A 20,309-nucleotide genomic window follows, 5' to 3' on the forward strand; every position below is an offset into this window, starting at 1 on the left:
ATAACCTTACTGTCACCAAAATTGTAATGGCTATGTCTTAATCTGTTACTTAAGGCTCTCAACTCTGCCATAGCAATGTTGTTATGATTTAGTGAATTGCAATATAGTGAATAGGCCCGCTGGCGACCCCATCTGCAGTAAGAGGCTACAGTATCTTTACTCCATCAGAGTCAATCATACAGTGTTATGTCTTCTAAGTATAGTTAAGATTTTGCTTTAGTCGTTCTACTCTCTTATTTCAACACCAATGTGAAGTAGGAGGATCATACTTTCTAGAAGTTCAAAATACACTCCAGGTATCAAATTGAACTATTAATACATAACATAGTAATAATAACAGAGATGGGACCAAGTCACTAATTTGCAAGTCACAAGTAAGTCTCAAGTCCTTATAATCAAGTCCAAGTCAAGTCATAAGTTAAAGGATTTTCGACATTGGACCCTATTTTCAAGTCACAAGTCATTCCTAATATTGCCAAGTCAGGTCTCAATTCAAAGTCATCAATTAGTGAAAAGGGTAGTTCCTCGCGCTTCTGCTTTATCATCTGGTGCATCGGAGAGAGGCAGGAAATCTTCACTTGAAGGACAACACCGGAGCAGCACAGATGTAATTCTTTGTGTTTTTTATTCAAGTGCACAACATGACTAACGTTTCGATGGTTAGACCATCTTCATCAGAGTCCTGGACGTGTGCACTTGAATAAAAAACACAAAGAATTACATCTGTGCTGCTCCGGTGTTGTCCTTCAAGTCATCAATTAGTGACTCAAGTCTGACTCAAGTCCAGGTCACAAGTCCCTACTCACTACATAATTAACGCTGTCTATTGCATTGTCCAGGAGCCTGAGCAGGAGCAGCACAGCTCATCCCCGACCTCCTCCTCCCTGGCCTCAGCCACACCTCCTCAGGCCTCACCTCAGATGATCCAGCAGTCTGCCTCCCCTGCTCCCTCCCAGGGCCCTGCCCCAGCCAACACAGAGGCCAGCCAGCCTCTCCCCAGCCACGGTGGCCCTGCCAGCGATCCATAGGCCCAACACACATGAATCCCCCTCACACAGATAGGCAGGCGCACACACACACACACACACACACACACACACACACACACACACACACACACACACACACACACACACACACACACACACACACACACACACACACACACACACACAATGTCTCCTCCTCTACCTTCCCCTTCCCTAATAGTGGGTAGCACCTCTTCACCCTCCTCTCCTCTCCTCTCTTCATCTTCTCTCTTGTTCTCCTCTTTCTCTTTGCCTCCACAAAATTCTCATCTCCAAAAGGCCCCTCTCTTCTCCTCTCCTCTCTTCGTCTCATCTCTGCTCTCCTCCCCTCACCTCTCCTCTCTGTCTCATCTCTTCTCTCCGCTTTTCCCCTCCTCTCTCCCTTCTCAAACACTCATCTCCAGAAAGCCCCTCTCCTCTCCTCGTCTCATCTCTTCTCTCTCCTCTGCTCTCCTCTCCTCTCCCCTCCTCTCTTCCCCTCCACAAATACTCATCTCCAAAAGGCCCCTCTCCTCTCCTCTCCGCTCCGTTCCTCTCCTCTACTCTCCCCTCGTCCATTACTCTCAGCAGACAGAAATAAATGGACTCGCCAGCCTTGCCTTCACTCTGATTTACTGGCCCTTTTTTAACACTCCTCCCTTGTTTACTTGTTAGACTCACACACACTGTGTGTGTGTGTGTGTGTGTGTGTGTGTGTGTGTGTGTGTGTGTGTGTGTGTGTGTGTGTGTGTGTGTGTGTGTGTGTGTGTGTGTGTGTGTGTGTGTAAGGAAGCCAAAAAGAGAGAGTGTATTTTTTCCCTTTCAACAGGATAAAAGAGGGTCAGGGTGACGCAGACTTGGGAAGGGAAGAGAAGAGAAGAGAAGAGACGCTAAAAGAAGAGAAGAGACAAGAATCGAAGAGAAGAGAGGGGAAGGGAAGGGAAGGGAGGAGAAGAGAAGGGAAGACAAGAAGAGAGAAGAGAAGAGACGGGAAGAAAAGAGAGAAGAAGAGAAGGGGCCTTGGTTAGAGGATGCAGAGGATGAGATGAGATGAGGCTTCTCTTCTTCTCAGGTGAAATGTGGTCATGCGAGTGCAGTGGCTGCCTGTCTGGGACGCTAATGTAAGGCTGAGCGCTAACACAGTGGCCCCGCGTGAACAAGGAAAAATCCATAGCACTCCGCCACCGCAGGCTCTCGCTCGTGCTAATGTATTCCGCTGGTATTCCGATGGGGCGTTAGGAAGAGGAAACGGGCAAAATGGAGCCGGCATTGCTCCCCATGGTGTCGGGAGAGTTAGCATGCCTGGACAAAGTACACAAAGCTAAACCGACCTTAGCCGAGATCAAGTGGTGATAATCGTGTGTGAACAGCCGGTTTGCAGAGCATACTATGTGTGTGTATGTGTCCATGCTTAACCAACCAACTAGGCTTATGTTAAGCTAAAAACCAACTGGAGTTAAATTTGCAAAGGGATACAATATCCACACATATACTACACATGCACTCACAAATAGGCAAACCTACAGTCTCACAAATTTCACAGATGCATGCACACGTTCAGGCATGTACACGCACACAGTCACACACACACACACACACGCACACGCACACACACAGAGATAGGCATGCGCGCACACGCACGCACACACACACACACACACACACACACACACACACACACACACACACACACACACGCACATCCTATCTCATTGCAGCTCATCTCATCTGTGTCTGCTCTGGGGATCATGTTTGCAAACACCTGCGCCCTCGGGGCCCCCTTCTGTTATTACCGCCTTAATAGTCTGTAGTAACACGGCCCGTCATAATGCAGATTGTGCAGTTTGGGCCCATCGATCGGGCCCGGCGCAAAACCCTGCGAGTAAACAGAATCGGCAGAGAGCTGGTGTCACTCACACGCAGGCCGGCCGGCCCATCGATCAGCGCGGGCAGCTCTGCTTGCTGCCGGCACCAGCCCCAGCCCCAGCTTCAGCCCCGGCCCCTGGGTCCCTCCGGGGGAGCCCAATCACCGCCATTCAGCAGTATCGACAGGCGCATTCTCCCAATACTGCTAAATAATACACAGCTTCTCCCCTCCTCACACTGCCTCCCCCCACCTCTCCACCCCCCATCCATCTGGCCAGCACACACCATCTACTACTATTACCACTCACACATCTACTACTAACACACACACATCGACAAACCTAGACACATACACACAGACAGCATTAACACTCCCACTCACACATATTGACCAACATCGACACACAGACAGCACAGTCACACACACACACACACACACACACACACACACACACACACACACACACACACACACGCACACGCACACGCACACACAGAGCTAACATTCACTTCCAGACTCGCATCTGCTTGCTGCAGCTTAAGTGTGGAGCATGCAAGTCATGATAGACTGGGGACAGGCTCTCTGGGCAAATACTGCACTGTAAGTGCGGAGCCCTCCCACCCTCAGCAAGATTCCTCAGCCACACCACTGTAGCAGCGTACTGTCAGATGGACTCTGGGGCGTTTGCTCACGGTCAGCAATTAGCGGAGGAGACGTTTATTTCTGCGCAGCATAAATTAATGGCATATATTGAATGGTCAGATAAAGAAACCATTTGCATTGTACCGTATTGGCATCTTGTAGAGATTAATTATGCCCCTGGTGTTTTGTAATTGGTAAACAATTATTATAATCCCTGTTTACACATACAATGAATACATGCATGAGAGGAGAGTTTGGGGGCCCTATTACACTCACAAAGCCAAAGTACTTAAAATGGGAGAACTAGATGACTAATGTTTTTTTAGTTGTTTTTGAAAGACCAAGAATTACTATGTTAATCTGGGTGCACAGTTTTAATTATACCTTTTTAATCTGGCGTTGAGTTATTCATCCCACTTTATTCACAGGAGTTAAGTTTTGCCCCTGCTACTGTCACGGTGTTAAGTGGTCTGAGTAGTCTACGTGTTCAGAGATCCTCCTCTTCGCATAGGCTTTAGGAGGTGTTTATCACTACACTCGTAAGCTTTAAGATTCATTTTGAGGCCCTGCCAGGGTCAAATGGTAGGGTTACTCGTTTACCATGCGGCTGACCCGGGTTCGATTCCCAGCCCGGGTCTTTTGCCGGCCCTTCCTCGTCTCTCTCTCCCTACTCGCTTCCTGTCACCACCTTCACTGTCCTATCATAAATAAAGTTAAAAAGACCAAAAGAAATTTTAAAAAAGATACATTTTGATCTCTTTTGATGACAAAGCTCAGATATACTTTTTACATTACATTATTTTTTACTTGTTTGTTTGTTTACATCAATCTACACAGTAAAATGGGCTGTCAGTTGTTGTTTTCAGATGGAGTATTTCCACGGGCAATTTACTCTAAGAGTGGAGTCAACAGTCAATTGAAAATCATGCAGGTGGTGGTCAGTGTAATCAGCTGTACAGCTCTTCATATTTACACAATATTGAGTAGAATAAACTCTGAAACTATGACACTGAACAAAGAGCAAAAAGAACATAAATGTTTTCTGAAACCAAATGAATTCAAGCTAGTATTTTTTTGCTGTGTATATTTAGAAGCAGTATTCATATAAGAGTCCAGATTGAGGCACAGCTGCCTCTCCATCCGTAGCTGTTAGTATTTGTGTGGTGCTGGCCGCTGCTGGATTGGGTTTGAAATTCCACTGAGATGATACCTGCCAGGGGGGTCTCGAGGGGGCTGACCTGAGAGTAAATCAAAAAAAGTCACGGAGGCTCCCTCTCTCTCGCTCTCTCCTCGTGACCACACCAGTCAATACCCTGGCCAAGGGGTGACACGCCACACCATTTAGCGGCCCATTAGTGGTAGGCCCAGCCTGCCGACTTCAGGCCCCAATGCCCGAAACCCAGCCTGTGTGTGGGCTTACTGAAAATCAAAGCCATTTTGCTACGCGGATGGCCCAACAGAAAATCGACACACGTGATTAGGTCAAGCTAGGTTACAGCGGTGAGCGTTTCACCCACCAGCCAGATCCTCCATCACCCAACACGGATGATAAAGGTCAGCTGTAAAGGTGGCGAGACTTTTCTTCAACTTTTTTTTTTTCTTAGCTATATTTGTTCCATTTGTACTGCTGCTTTACCTCTGTCTGCCAAGAGTGAAACTCACCACAGGGGATCATATAGTGGAAATAATACCAAGAAAATCATTCACAACTCAAAACAAGGAATAAGTGCTTTGCTAAAAGCAGCACATATTACGTACATCATGGCAGCAAAGTGATGCATTAAAAAAAAAAATGTAAAGCTGTTTTCCTCAGAAATTGTAAACTGTCATTTTGAGAAGAAGAGGGTATTGTGAATATGGAAATATAGGGAACCGTTAGCTAGACCGTTCAGAAATCAAAACTTCATGCAGACAGGCAACTACATTCTTCACTCTAACATCCACTACTCTAAATCTCGTACTCTATACTCTATACTCTATACTCTATACTCTAAAGCAAGCTAAATATGGCAGCACTAAGCTCTTCCTACATATCCCCTACATATTTTACAGCGATCTATTTCTTCCTGTTGTTGATAGCTTAGATCAGCGCTGTTGTGTTTTGAGGTCTACCTAAATGGTATATGAAGACCACCTGAAAGTGGAATACCCTTTAGATTTGGTACACAATATGATTGTTTAATAGGACTCAAAGGGCAGCAATAAGTCAGAATAAGCTTTTTGGGTCATTACAATGTTTTTTGTTTACTTGCCGAGTAAAAATACACCACTGGATAAGAGTAACTGAAGTGGTGTAGTGATGTGATGTATTTCAGTCTGACCAGGAAAATCATACTCTGTAGCTACATCAATAGTCACATACACATAGGCTAAACAGTAAAACGATGAGATTTGAAGCCAAAATGTAGGGTCATTGTGACCGCTACCATGCCGTATTGTTGCAGGGTCATCGTTTCAAAAGCCTATTCAGGCACCAGGCTGGTATGGATGTTCCTTCGAAACTGAACTGAAACTTTGAAACTGAAGGTCACTGAAACCTTAACTGTGCTCACCTTGTCTTCCCTCAGCAGTTGGTTTTAAAAATGTGTCTGATTTAATTTAATTGCTTTCATTTTTACTCTAATGGACAGATGTTTAGAGTTTAAAAGCAAAACATCATACATTTCCAAGGACAAAACACAACACACATTATTTGGCATTGAGAGTTACGTCTCAAAATGAATTTTCGAGTGTTGCTTGAGGGAGAAGCATTCTCTCTGGCTTTTAGTTGAACATAGTACGCATGTAAATATATTTACAAGGACTGTTTAGAGCTCTGCTGATGCCTATTTAATCAAATCCACACAGATAAATGAACAGAGAAAATGTAGAAAATAGTGCTATTTAGTGAAGATTAAGTGCAGTTTGACCTTGCAATGCTGTTTTTTTTTTTTTTTTGAAAACCCAACAGTCCACGTTCTAATTAAATCTCAAGGCACGAATAGACCAGACTTGACATGAGCAATTCCAGCGATGCGGGCGACTAGAGGCGATTTGCACGACTTGAGCGACAATTTGTAGTTGGACTTGAGCAACTATTATGCAAGTTAGCTATGATGCGGTTCGGCGATAGCCACCACAGCCAATGAGAATGTTGGAACGCTTGCGTTCTGCTTTTAACGGACATACTCTGTCGCTTCTATCGCTGGCATCGCTCTTGCTGCACAGTTCTGCAATTCTCTGTTGCTTGATCTTATATTCTTCCAGTCACAGTTCTGCCTCTGACTGCGAGTTCTTGCAGATAGACATATCACAATGCAATGATAATGCTGCATGTTTAACATTTCTAAATGAGCTTTTCTATCCATGTAGTACATGCCTCATCAAACAAAAATGTCTGCCTAAATGTAAAAGAAGAAAGTACCAATGCCAATCTGAAGCATATCTCTGCAACCTCTTTTGTTTCTAGTGAGTGATCATATCACTCTATTGATTATTTTTTGCTGTGTCCTTTCATTATTTTTTTGCGGGTGAGTGCAGGCTAACAGGCGTAACTGTACAGTGCCTTAGCTGTTTGAGCCACGACCAAGGCCACAACAGCCACCTGAGCTGCAGCAGCTGAACATGGTTCACTAAACACATTTTTAGCTGCAAAACATACTTTGTTCATACTACTAAATATGAGTTTATTACTTTGTACATATTCACAAAAAGATCAAATTTGACAATGGGCAGCAGTTTCAATGAACAGCATAGTTGAAATACTCACAATGGGCCACCATCCTACACAGTGCCCCTTTGAGAGGTTGTGCTGCTCACATTCAAAATGTCAATGCCAGCCTCACCAATGCCTACTGAGGAGGGCAAGCTGAAAGCTTGAAAACATTCACTTGTGGTGTATAAAAGAGTAGACAACTCGGGACAACTGTGTAGACATTCCATTTCATTTTATGTTGAGAACAAAACACCCACGCATATTTTCATCTCTGTTCATAATGTCAAGTGCACACACACTGACAGATTTGAACATTGCTAGCAGAAAATGTAAAAGCTTGAGTTGTGATTCAGGCATGAGCAGACTGAACTGATATCAACCAACAGCCTGTCGAGACTTGGTCGAGAGTATAATCTCACATACCCATCCCCCCCCCCCTCCCCCCAATCAAGAATTAATGATTTTCTAACCTGAAATGCATCAAACCCATGAACAACTACAAATGCACTCAGACAGTGCGTCTGGATCACCACCAAAATGCAATCACTTGTTTTTTGTCATTTCCAACAACTCCAAAGTTTCATCCAAATCCGTTCATAACTTTTTGAGTTATCCTGCTGACAGTCAGACAAACAAACAGACAGACAAACCAGGGGTCCGTTTCTCAATTCTTGTCGATGCTAACCGTCTTAAGACCGTCTTAAGACCGCCTTACCGTTCCATTGGATTTTAGTGGTGAGCGTCGCTGTCAAGAGAGAATTGAGTCGCTCTTACGAAGGACTTTGCTAACAACGATAGCAAAGACGCTTTCGAGAAACGGACCCCAGCGCGACCAAAAACATAACCTCCTTGGCAGAGCAGACGTAACAATCAATGTGCTCTGCAGACTGGCCTATTATATGTTCAGCCTTTGCCAATCACAGACACTGAACACACACAGGTCAAAATAACATATAATCCGTTTGAATTCCTAACATGTTTCAAACCCAAAAAGGTTTCAACGGCAGTGCGTTTACTCTTTTCTCACAAATATAATTTATCATACTTAATTATGAGGTGAAGCTCTTCATTCCCCAGTATCGTAGCCTCTGCTTTGTACCCCCACCCCTCCATGTTCAAATCATCACAAAAGCAGAATCCATGGAGGTGAGTCACACGGTATGTAAACAACAAAAGCAGCGTTCATGGGGCTAAGCTAAGTGTATTCAAGTCTATATGCCTCTCCACAGGCTCTGCAGTCAATGTGGGGAAGAGTAAGCACACTGCTGTGTGCTGAAGGCACTACTGGGACATGTGCAGAGCCAAGCCAAGCCCCACTCTAATACTCCACCAAGAGCCTCATTGACTCGGCAGGGGCTCCCATTGGCATTGAAATGACTGGCATTGAGCTCTCCCTTAATTGCAGATAACGGGCCCCTGATATCCAGGAATTGCTTATCGAGGCGGCTTATGTTAAGTTAAAGCTAGTTTGTCGTCAGGAAATAAAAATATACAACTGTATTCAGTATAAAGTCATTCTCGACAGACAGAAAATGATAAGACGTATCTAATAATATTTGAATATTTTTGTTGGTGATATGCAGGATCATGAGTTTTACATGCCGTACAAGGGCATGTAAATTCGGCAGCCATAAAGGTCAGTATTTGGCAAAGGTGACATTTTACCCATATCATACAACAACAGAGTCTAATGTAAATGCATTGTGCTGTGTTGTGTTTGTTGTTCCTGAGTAAATCAAAACTTATTTTCACATAGGAAGTTCATGCAGACCCTTGCCACTTTTAGGAAGTCCCCAGTGAAAGATCTCAAATGCTTTCTTTTCTTGCCATTTTCTGCTTCTCCATGCCCTGTTGCTGTAATGCTGACTCCATGGACAGAATGTCAACAATAACAATTGCTTTTAAATATCCCACACCTGTCAAAATCACCTGAACCCATTACGTTCTATAACAGAAATTGCTTGTGTCAATGGCAGCATGCACTGACTTGCAACACATGGGCATTACACTGCAATTTGTCACCCAGATGTGACATGTTATTCTGTAGCTTTAGGTGTGCCCCTAAATGAACGTAAAAAGGGAGCCAAATAGAGTTTGTTCCATGTAGCGATGGGGGGAAGGAATAAGACTACTAGTACAGCCAATGGGAAAAGGCACAAAAGAGATGCTGAAACAGCCTATTGCCTTTCCTTCCATACTATCAAAGGCGTTGAGGCAGGGAAGAAGGAGTGTGTGTGTGCGTGTGTCTAAAATGTGACTACCCAGGTACCTAATGGCATGGGCCCTATAGCAGGTCAGATGCATGACGGAAAATACAATCTTGTTTTTATTTATGTTTGAAGAGTTGAGAAACCTGTATTTCTGAATCCTTGGTAATAAAATGCCATCTCCCAGCCTCTTTTATGTGGCTCAGTTCCCTTCCGTGCACAATAGCACCGTAATTATGGCTCACAATTTCAAGCAGAGCAGTGGACCCGTACTATACTAAAATTATCTTACTCGCACAAATGCTGGAAAAAAAGAGTCTGAAGAAAATTGCATGTCATAATTATTCCATGCCCCAAACACAGTGACTGGATTTCTATAGCCTATGTACTGTAACTGCACCGATGTAGAAGAAAACATATTTCACGACAACTGTTGGAAAACAAAAATCGACTGATATCTTAAGCTAGTCATCTGCAGCCTAGGCAGGCTTACAGTGTCGGATAGGTGATCGTAATTTATGTTGTCTCTAAATGCTGGGCCTGTCAGCTACGGAGAAGTCTTCTGACGCCTCGCAAGTCTTTAAATAGTGGAGGCACAGCGAGCCAAAGTATAAGAGAAAAGGTGGGTATTTATAACACATTTTTGTCAAGGATCATCTATAGATGTACTGCACTGTGCCAGGCAGGCTGCTGAGCTTTTGAGTCTGTGCAGTTTCAGACTCGCCACATCCCTCAGATCTATCAAAGACATTTGTGAAGCAGTCACTTTCCACGCATGGAGGGGGTGATGTCTGTGCTCTGTGCAGTGACAGAATTCAAGCACACGCTGTTGCTATTAATGACCGTCAAGACAAGAACTGAAGCCTTTAAAAAAAAAAGAAGACAACGAAGAGAGGAGTATATACTTAATTGGTTTCGTTTATCGGGGGGGGGGGGGGGGGATTGAGGTCCATTCTTTGAGAGCAGCAACGCTTACTGTATTGTCTTGCATCCGGTTTTTTTCTTTAGCTAAAGATTATATGAAACAGAATTCAGTATATTTAATGTGGTGCGAACTCATTTGTGGACAATCACCGTCTTTTGAACACACAAAACACTTCAAATTACCACGATTCTTTTTCCAAGAAGCAATCACCGAAGATAATAGAGACTGGATGAAGTGTCGTCAGGAAACTTAACCACTATAGATTGGAAATTCCATGGGATTCTTGGCCTTTCATTCCACAGGCCTACTCCTTAGCAGGGCTGGGCCCAGGACAAAGTCTTCTGAAAGGGCCCAAAATCCGATACAAACAATGTATGGAGGACCCATTTCTGTCCCCCTGTCTCCCTGGGCCCAGGACAAGTGATCCCTTTGTCCCCCGTCAGCTTCCCTGCTCCTGAGCCCAGTGGCCTCCATCCTTGCACACATTCAAAGCACCAGCAGCATGGCGGCCTTCAGGCCCCATCCATTCCATTATCGCTTTCAGATAATCACCCATGGCGAGATCTTCAAAGGGGGACTTGTTGAGCCCCACCAGGATTACATCATCAATAAATCATTAGTGTCTTTATGTGCCGAGGAGGACACACCGGCATTCTAATGAGCAAAGATCCGTGAACGCGCAGCCGCCGCTGCTACAAACAGTTCGGAGTGAGTCTACTGTAAACTTTGAAGTTGTGTTGCCGTGCAGCGTCGCAATGCATATTGGCCCTTAGCCAAAGAGAGAAGAAGCTGCAAGGGCTTGTGTGTGTGAGTTGTTGTTGTTGTTCTGTGGTGTAGCTGTAGCTATTTGTTCCTGCCATTTCATCCAGCACCACCAGCCCTGTGGGTGTATCAACACTTGGCCTGTCAGTTGCAAGACATGTGCCATTAGTTTCCCTTTAAACGGTAGGCCTATGTCGCTCGACAGACCAGACCACTCCCTCTCTCTGTCTCCCTCTTCCAAAGTTTCCAGAGCACTGCACTGTACAACACACCCAGGGCCGCATTAAGATGGCCTGGGGCCCAAAGGCTACACAGGTTGCTGTGCCCCCCCACTTCGGATGGCACTTTTCGAAACAAACTTACATAGAGTCATAATTACAAGCTTGGAATTAAGGATAACATGTCACCAATTGTACACAGGACGACAGCTGAATTTTTCAACATTGCATCCTGTCACAATTCTGCAATTTCTTGCAATTCTGCAATTTTTTTCTACTTGAGGCCAATCTGGGTCCCCATGGCAGGTGGGGGCCCCTTTGCTGCAGCCATATCTAGCCTGTGCTTTATTACGGTCCTGAACCCTCCACCACCTTCCAGATGGAAGATTCTTGAGCAAAAAAAGATGGCCTATATTGTCACGTTCACACAAACCCCCTCAAATCAAGTGGCGGCCACCCTCGTTAATCATAGCGCTGTGGGCCGGCGCCGAGAATTTACATCCGCAAGCCCACAAGGTAATGAATACACCTCGCCAAGAAAATGGGCGCTCGCAGCGGGGGTTAATGTAGCATGCAGAACACAGGTTTATGTAAATACACATCTGCTCATTGAGCACTGAATAATTTGTGACCCCCGAGCTAGAGTTCCAAAGTTTTTTTTTTTTGAAGTGCAATAAAGGTGTGTGGCGCTGCAATACTAGGCTTGCTTGGGGTGTTATCTCTGTCCTGGTTGGCTCTGATGTGCGCTTTGCCTGACAAAGTGAGAGGTCAGGATTTCCGTCTTAGTAGGGGTCCAGGCATGCAGCAAAGCTGAGGAAACCCTCTTGAAATTGTACAATGTTTTTCTCCTCTAAAAGTGTTCTCTCGTATGTGAAAATAATGCACAGAGTGGAGCATTTGCCCCTGGGCCCAGGGCCCCTCTTTATTGGTGATGGGGGCCCTATTATGAGCTTGGCAGACCGTATGTCCAGCCTTATCCGTGATTTGGCCTGGGTCCCTGTGTGCAATTGTTCCACCATTAGCCTTTTGTATCATTGTAACATTTTGTAACAGTGACTGTATTTAAGCTTTCAAAACATTTGTTTGACCCATGTCAATCATGACAACCAAACTAACCTATTTTTCCCGAGGCCTTTCAAACAAATAAACTATAGATTCAAATAATAGAAACGAAAGCACAGTATATTTTACCTCTACTCCAAATGGACACACTCATCGGCTTCCAGATTATTATTTTTGTTGTACTCTGGTGTCAAGAAAATGTTCTGTTTTTTTTGTTCTTGTCTCGTCTTGAACATGAACCTACTGTATGCATGCATACACTGCCTTGACTCAGTCTGGACCCCATACTATAATGCAGTGTTTCCCAACCTTTTTTGTCTTGTGTACCCCCAAGCCTTTTCGTTGTGCCATGAGTACCCCTTAACCCCTTAATGCACGCCGTACCTCCTGTGGCACACTGTAATAGACATTGAAAGTTAACTACTATAGTACTACACTACTATGACGGGGCACAGGACCTTTAGTAATACATTACAACTTGGTCATTGCCATGCTGGTAACAGGTCATTTATAATGCCGTGTCTTAAGGGGCTAAGTCAAGTTTCTCTATCCCAATGTAACTGAGCTACATGTATATGATAAAATTACATTTCGTTTCCAAGTACCTCCTGCAGTTTGCTCGCGTACCCCTAGTGGTACACGTACCCCTGGTTGGGAAACACTGCTCTAATGCATTTGACCAACATTTGACATTTAACCAAATGAACATCTTTGTTTGCACTCAGGTGTAAATAGACATTGTTCCCATTTGCACCCGGCTGTAAATAGAAATTGTTGCTATTTGCACCCAGGGGTGAAAAGCCATTGTTGCTGGTTTTATCCGGGTGTGAATAGCCATTGTTGATATTTGCCCCTAGGTATGACTAGTCTATTTAAACCCAATTGTGAATAGCCATTGTTGCTATTTGCCCCCCGGGTGTGAATAGTCAATGCTATTTGCCCCCGGGTGTGAATAGCCATTGTTGCTAATAGCCCTTGTTGCTATTTTCATACGGGTGTGAATAGCCGTTGTTGCTATTTGCAGCCAGTTGTGAATAGCCATTGTTGCTATTTGCCCCTGGGTGTGAATAGCCAGTGCTATTTGCACCCGGGTGTGAATAGCCATTGTTGCTATTTGCCTCTGGGTGTGAAAAGCCATTGCTATTTGCACCCGGGTGTGAATAGCCCTTGTTGCTATTTGCACCCGAGTGGGAATAGCCATTGTTGCAATTTGCACCCGGCTGTAAATAGCCGTTGTTGCTATTTGACCCTGGGTGTGAATAGCCATTGTTGCTATTTGCATCCGGATGTGAATAGCCATTGTTGCTATTTGCCCCTGGGTGTGAATAGCCATTGCTATTTTCACACGGATGTGAATAGCCATTGTTGTTATATGCACCCGGCTGAGAATAGCCATTGTTGCTATTTGCACACGGATGTGAATTGACATTGTTGGTATGTGCACCCGGGTGGGAATAGTCATTGCTGCTATTTGCACCCGGGGGTGAATAGACATTGTTGCTATTTGCACTTTGGTGTGAATAGTGAAATCAACCATGTTGTGGTACAATAATTAACTGTAAATTAATGCAAATAAAGAAAGAAGGACAGCTTTCTTTAATCATTATTCCCCCCCCCCCAAAGATATACTGCATAGGGGCCTATACAGTGCCTGTAAAATTCTGCACACTGTTGTTTAAATACCAGATTTTTATGAGGTAAAAAAATGACAGGAAGACAAATAATTTCAACGTTTTCCACTGTAGTCTAAACGATTATCCCGTACAATTAAATTGAAAAATGAATTCAAAGCTTTAAAGGGGAAAAATAGACATTAACATGGTGGCATTAATTCACACAAACTTAACCCTTTATAGGGCACACAAATCTCAGCTCCCAAGTGAAAAAAAAAGTTTGACAGGCTCCAGGCCACTGCTGATTGGTCAAATGTCATGATGTCGCTATCTTTGTGAAAGCCTGATTTCCCCTGATTAAGTTGATATAACCCACTTGATTGTGCTCCCTTGAAGAGAGGCATGGCAGGGGCATGTGATAGGTGTGAAAGTTATCGGTGATCAAATAGTCACTTAGCCTACAAACCAATACTATGTTGCAGCACTTCTGACTTTTATTACAGCACTCAGTCTTTTTTGGGTAAAACATATATCAGTAAGAGTAAGAGTAAGAGTCATTTATTTGTCACATACAACCCTAACCTTGTGGTCTAGCTTGCAGTGAAATGACAGTTCTGGTTAACTCCATAGTGCAGAAAGACTAACAAACAAACAAATAGAGTAGGGTAATTGTCCAGTCCATAGCTGAGAAGGTGGAATCCTGTGTGGAGGCGTAGATCAACGCAGACAGTAGTCTAACGACCGTAGACAGCCGCAGTCTCCTGGAGGGGGGAAGCGCTCTTCCGGGTTGGATGAATTGCGCTCGCAGGGTGACAAAAACGGCATCCTCGCACTTGCCGTTCACCAAGATGTACAAAAGTCCCGTAAATATCCGCTGACATGGGAAAGAAGTGCCGTCGGATCATTTTTTCCTCAAACGACTCCCGGCCGGAATGCGCATTTCGTCTCCATAGTAATTCCATTACCGCTATCAATTGAACTGGACACCACGGTGAAATTAATCAAACTTTCACATTGACGCACCTTTACATTGACGCTGTAGACAGCACTTAAAAGTGCTTTCCATACATGCGGTCATGAATGTAACAAAATTACAAAATAAATATGGTCAAATTCCATAAAAAATAAGTTAAAAGAGTTGCACGGGAGCAGGAGTTACCAGATAGGCAGCCGAACGACGCGGCGCCATGGCAACAGTGTGGCATATGTTGATGTGACACCAGTGACGTGCGGTACGGCTGGTGAGGCACTGACTTTTCCAATATCAGATTTTCAAATATATAATACTACAGCTACATTTTTAGTAAATTTATCAAATAGGCCTACCGATAAGTTTCATATGCCATAGCTTTCTTAACATAAGTTAGGCCTACATGATAAAACATGCTGCATTTCCGTAGAGTAGGCTAAATGCTATTAGATCTCTCACTCACACACACACACACACACACACACACACACACACACACACACACACACACACACACACACACACACACACACACACACACACACAGGATTCAAACAGTGGTCTCACATAAACCACACTGCACCAATGTGGACAAACAGGAGCATCACGGCAGAGGAGAGGTGAGGAGAGGAGAGGAGAGGAGAGGAGAGGAGAGGAGGAGAGAAGAGGAGAGGAGAGGAGAGGAGAGGAGAGGAGAGGAGGGGAGGAGAGGAGGGGAGAGGAGAGGAGAGAGAGGAGAAGGGAGGAGAGGAGAGGAGAGGAGAGGAGAGGAGGGGAGATGGAGAGGAGAGGAGAGGAGATGAGAAAAGAGAGGAGAGGAGTGGAGAGGAGAGGAGAGAAGAGAGGAGAGGGGGGAGAGGAAAGGAGAGGAGGGGAGAGGAGAAGAGGAGAGGAGAGGAGGAGAAGAGAGGAGAGAGGAAGAGAGAAGAGGAGAAGTGAGGAGAGGAGAGAGGAGGAGAGGAGAGGAGGGGAGATGGAGAGGAGAGGAGAAGAGAGAAGAGGAGAGGAGATGAGAAAAGAGAGGAGTGGAGAGGAGAGAAGAGAGGAGAGGGGGGAGAGGAAAGGAGAGGGGAGGAGAGGAGAGGAGGGGAGGGGAGAGGAGAGGAGGAGGAGAGGAGAGGAGAGGAGAAGAGAGGGGAGGAGAGGAGAGGAGAAGAGAGAAGAGGAGAGGAGAGGAGAGGAGATGGGAAAAGAGAGGAGAGGAGAGGAGAGGAGGAGGGGAGTAGTGAAGAGTGTAAGCTCCTTCAAAGCCCACTGCTCTCACACACACAGGATTCAAACAGTGGTCTCACATAAACCACATCACGGCGGATGCTCAATGAAAGACACACACACACACACAGGATTCAAAACATGGTGTCATATAGACCGCTGAGCACCACGGCGAACAAACTGGTGTGATAACTTTTGTGATAAGCACCGGATTCTCGTGCAAATGTAGGCCTACATCTACTTGTACGAGGCTACGGCAAACGATGTGGGACAAAGGTGTGGCAGGAAGCGAATGTCAACATTTAAACAGAGATTACTACACCAGCTTCGATATGGTCACCAAATATTTTGGGACTGTCATTTATGTTATGCCTACACTTTGGAATTAGATCAGAGTCTTGTAGTTACACGGGTATATTTGATTTACCTCAACGGTACCCTGTACTCGACAAACAGTTACAGGGCACATGAGAATCCTGTTCAGATCACAAAAGCTACCACCACACCAGACAGAATCACGGCGGATTCTCTCTCTCCCCACGGGTCTCACAAACACAGGCTTCATACACATAGGAAACACTGATCTTACCTTTAACTCGTACATCAGGTCCATGCGCCGCTCTTTTCCTTGACTTTGGAGTTACGCATGCTAACGTTACTTTAGCCGGTGCTGTTCATCCAAAGCCACATCTATTCGAGACGCACCAAACGTCCAAAGCAATTTGGCATTGAATATGAATATGAGTAGCCGCGAGGATTTGTGTTTCGTGAGGCTCCTTAGTCCTTAGTAAATTGTTAAGTCGTAAAATCCCATGCGACTGGTCTTCCACACATTCTCGCCGGTTGCAAACAAGACACAGGGGAAACAAAAAAATTGTTTCTGTTGTACCACTCACTTTGAAATGATCGGGTAGTTATAATCTTCTGATCGGTCACCTGCAGTAGCAAACCCTTCAGCTCTGTCGGTCCTCCATTCTTTATCACATATTTTCCCCTTGGAAATCCAACTTTGAGAATGCTCTTAGTTTCGTTATGAAATCCACTTGTAGCAGTCAAAGTGAACAAGCTAGCCAACAACACCGACTGACTGTATTGTGAACTTCAGATTCGCTATGACGTAACTGGCCAGCGATACTCTCAACGCGAGGAGTCTGCGGCCAGGCTACTGCTGGCCTCACCGCTGTATCTTTCAGTGGCCGTTATGCCAAAGCGTTCAGAGTAAATAAATGATAATCACACGTAGAAAATAGTAAAAAATTATCAGGAAATGAGGGCACACCATACATACTTCTACTAAGTGTATAAAAACGTTTAATACAATATTACCAGGTTGCATTCACAGAACGAGCAAAATGGCGCATGCGCTCAAGCTTGTTAACGAGGGATTGCGCAATCCGGGGGTGAGGCAAATTCAGAGTTGGCCCAAATTCAGCGTATTCGGAGGAATTTGACATGAAATGGGCAAATATTACGATTTTGGCCACAAAAATGATTGAAAACGAGTGAAACAGTTTAAACACTGCTCAAATGGTAGTTATGGTGCAGATGCTAGAAAACAATTGCTGTTATTGTTACTATTATTCACATTTACTGCATCTCATCATAATCATCTGGAGCTGGTGAGGCCGTGCCTCCCCTGCCGTATTGGAGTGCACGTGCCTGTGTGACACTGACAATATTTGTCCACTCCTCTTTGCAGAAGTACTCAAAATCTGAGTTTGTGAGTGCATGTCCTGTGCACAGTCCTCCTCAAAATACCCAATAGATGTTCAATCGGATACAGGTCTGAACTCTTCCTGGGCCCTTTCAAAACCTCAATCTTATTGACACCACTTACTACATTATATCATAGCCTTTGTATGTGTGTGCTCCTGTGTCGCTTTAGAACTCAACTCACCACTGTACAATGTACGAGGCCTTGAACTGGACAAGTCCCAAAAATAGGAGGCAGCTCCACTGGCTCACTCTTATTTTTAAATGTATTTATCTGAAGTGCCCTTTATACCTGAAAGAACTATTAATTCCCTTTAGCTCTCAATACAGCCTCCGGCACACAGACCATTTATTCTTACAGTAGGCTATATCACGAAAGTGAGTACACCCCTCACAGTTTTTGCAGATATGTGAGTATATCTTTTCATAGGAAAGCATTACAGAAATGTCACTTTTTTAATCTCAAGTCTTTTTTTATTTATTTTTTTCAATATTAGGTACATAACAAACATACAACAAAATTCAACCCACCCACCCCCATCGCACCCCAATCAAAAAATAAACAGCAATAATAAAGAGAACTGAAATACAAAATGTGAAAATACAATAGTACAAATGGCTTTGTATAAAATGAATCTAAGAGTTGCAACATGTACATTCAGATATATTAGCCAAAACAATAATAATACATTAAAGGGAAAACAAAAGAAAAAACACGATGAGAAAGAAAAAGAAAAAGAAAAAAAGAAAAGAGGAAGGAGGATATAGTAGAATTTACATTGTTGCTACATCATTAGAGTCCATTTTTTCCACTAATGTGAGGACAGGTTGCCAAATATAGCAGAATTTAAGACTGTTACCTTGGATATGGTACCTTATTTGTTCAAGTATCAAGTAATGCATGACATCATTAATCCAGTGTTTAAAAGCAGGAGGGGATTTGTCTTTCCACTTCATTAGTATGATACGTCTGGCAATTAGTGTTGTAAATGCTATAACTGTTTTACCATAGCTGCCAATGCCAAGTTCTTCGGGTACTACCCCAAAAATACCAACAAATGGAGATGGTTCAATATCCACATTCAAAGCTTTAGACAAGAAGACAAAGACAGAATTCCAGAAGTCAGATAGTTTAGGACAACTCCAAAACATGTGTTCTAGTGTAGCTGGTTCAACTTCGCATCTGTCACATGTTGGGTCAATATCAGGCATTATCTTCGCTAGCCTTGTCTTGGACCAATGTAAACGGTGGATGATTTTGAATTGAATAACAGAGTGTCTGAGACAAATAGATGATGAATGTATGTTTTTCAAAGTAGACTGCCATTCTAAATCAGATATATTGGTACCCAGTTCCTCCTCCCATTTGTTTTTTAATGATGTTAATGGTTCCAAGTTGCTTGTCTTAAGGATGGAGTACACTGATCCTATTGTTTCCTTGAAGTGAGGAGGGATTTTGATTAATTTATCTAGGAGAGAGTCTGTCTGCAATGATGGGAAAGACGGGGTATGCGTAGAGACAAAGCTGCGGAGCTGCAGATACCTGAAAAAGTGTGAATTAGGGATGTCAAAGTGTGTTTTAAAATGTTCAAAGGAACCAAATGTCCCTCCAACATAAAGATCTTGGATTGTCCTCAATCCCCTCTCAGACCAAACTTTGAAAGCATCATCATTTATAGAGGGAGCAAACATATTATTCCCGACTAAAGGTGCATTCTTAGACATCTCAAATAAAGAGAAGGCTCGTCTGAATTGCGCCCATATTTTAAAGGAGTGTTTAACTATGGGATTGCTGCAGAATTTTGATATAGGCTCTGTAAGGGGTATCTTAGAGCAGGCTATTGCATGTAGAGAGGCTTGTTTGCAGGATGCATTTTCAAGCTGTAACCATCTGGGGGCGCTTTCATGAGTAGTTGAGTGAGTCCAGAATAGTATATTTTTAATGTTAGCTGACCAATAGTAGTACTGAAAATTGGGCAAGGAAAATCCACCATGTACTTTGTGTCGTTGCAACATTTCTTTTCGTATACGTGGGGTTTTCCCATTCCAAATGAAACCAGACAGAAGTTTATTTAAGTTTATGAAGAAAGATTTAGTCAAGAAAATAGGGAGGCATTGAAAAATAAAAAGAAAGCGGGGCATTACATTCATTTTGACGACATTGATTCTTCCCCCCAGGGATAAAGAAAGGAGATTCCAGCGATTTAAATCAGTCTTCAGTTGTTTTAACAGTGGGGGGAAATTAGCCTCATATAAATCTTTAAACCTACGTGTTATCCAAATACCTAGGTACTTAAATTTATGTGTACATATTTTAATGGAAAATGACTGGTTTGTACTAAGTTGGCAAGAAGGGTCAATGGGCATAAGTTCACTTTTCTGCATGTTAACCTTATATCCTGAAATCCTACCAAATG

At 43.8% G+C, this 20,309-nt stretch overlaps 1 protein-coding gene across 1 annotated transcript in view; it reads left to right on the forward strand.

The window, feature by feature from the left end:
- Window positions 1–1,632, forward strand: part of LOC134451396 (spermatogenesis-associated protein 16-like) — an 87,854-nt gene extending 86,222 nt beyond the window's left edge. Inside the window, exon 12 of the mRNA XM_063201833.1 lies at window positions 840–1,632. Within this exon, the coding sequence (XP_063057903.1) occupies window positions 840–1,028 (189 nt within the window). The 3' untranslated portion in view covers window positions 1,029–1,632. The remainder of the gene's footprint in view (window positions 1–839) is intronic.
- The last annotated feature ends 18,677 nt before the right edge of the window (window positions 1,633–20,309 follow it).

The sequence above is a fragment of the Engraulis encrasicolus genome, chromosome 6 (assembly GCF_034702125.1).
Source record: "Engraulis encrasicolus isolate BLACKSEA-1 chromosome 6, IST_EnEncr_1.0, whole genome shotgun sequence".
In the NCBI taxonomy this organism is placed as follows: domain Eukaryota; kingdom Metazoa; phylum Chordata; class Actinopteri; order Clupeiformes; family Engraulidae; genus Engraulis; species Engraulis encrasicolus.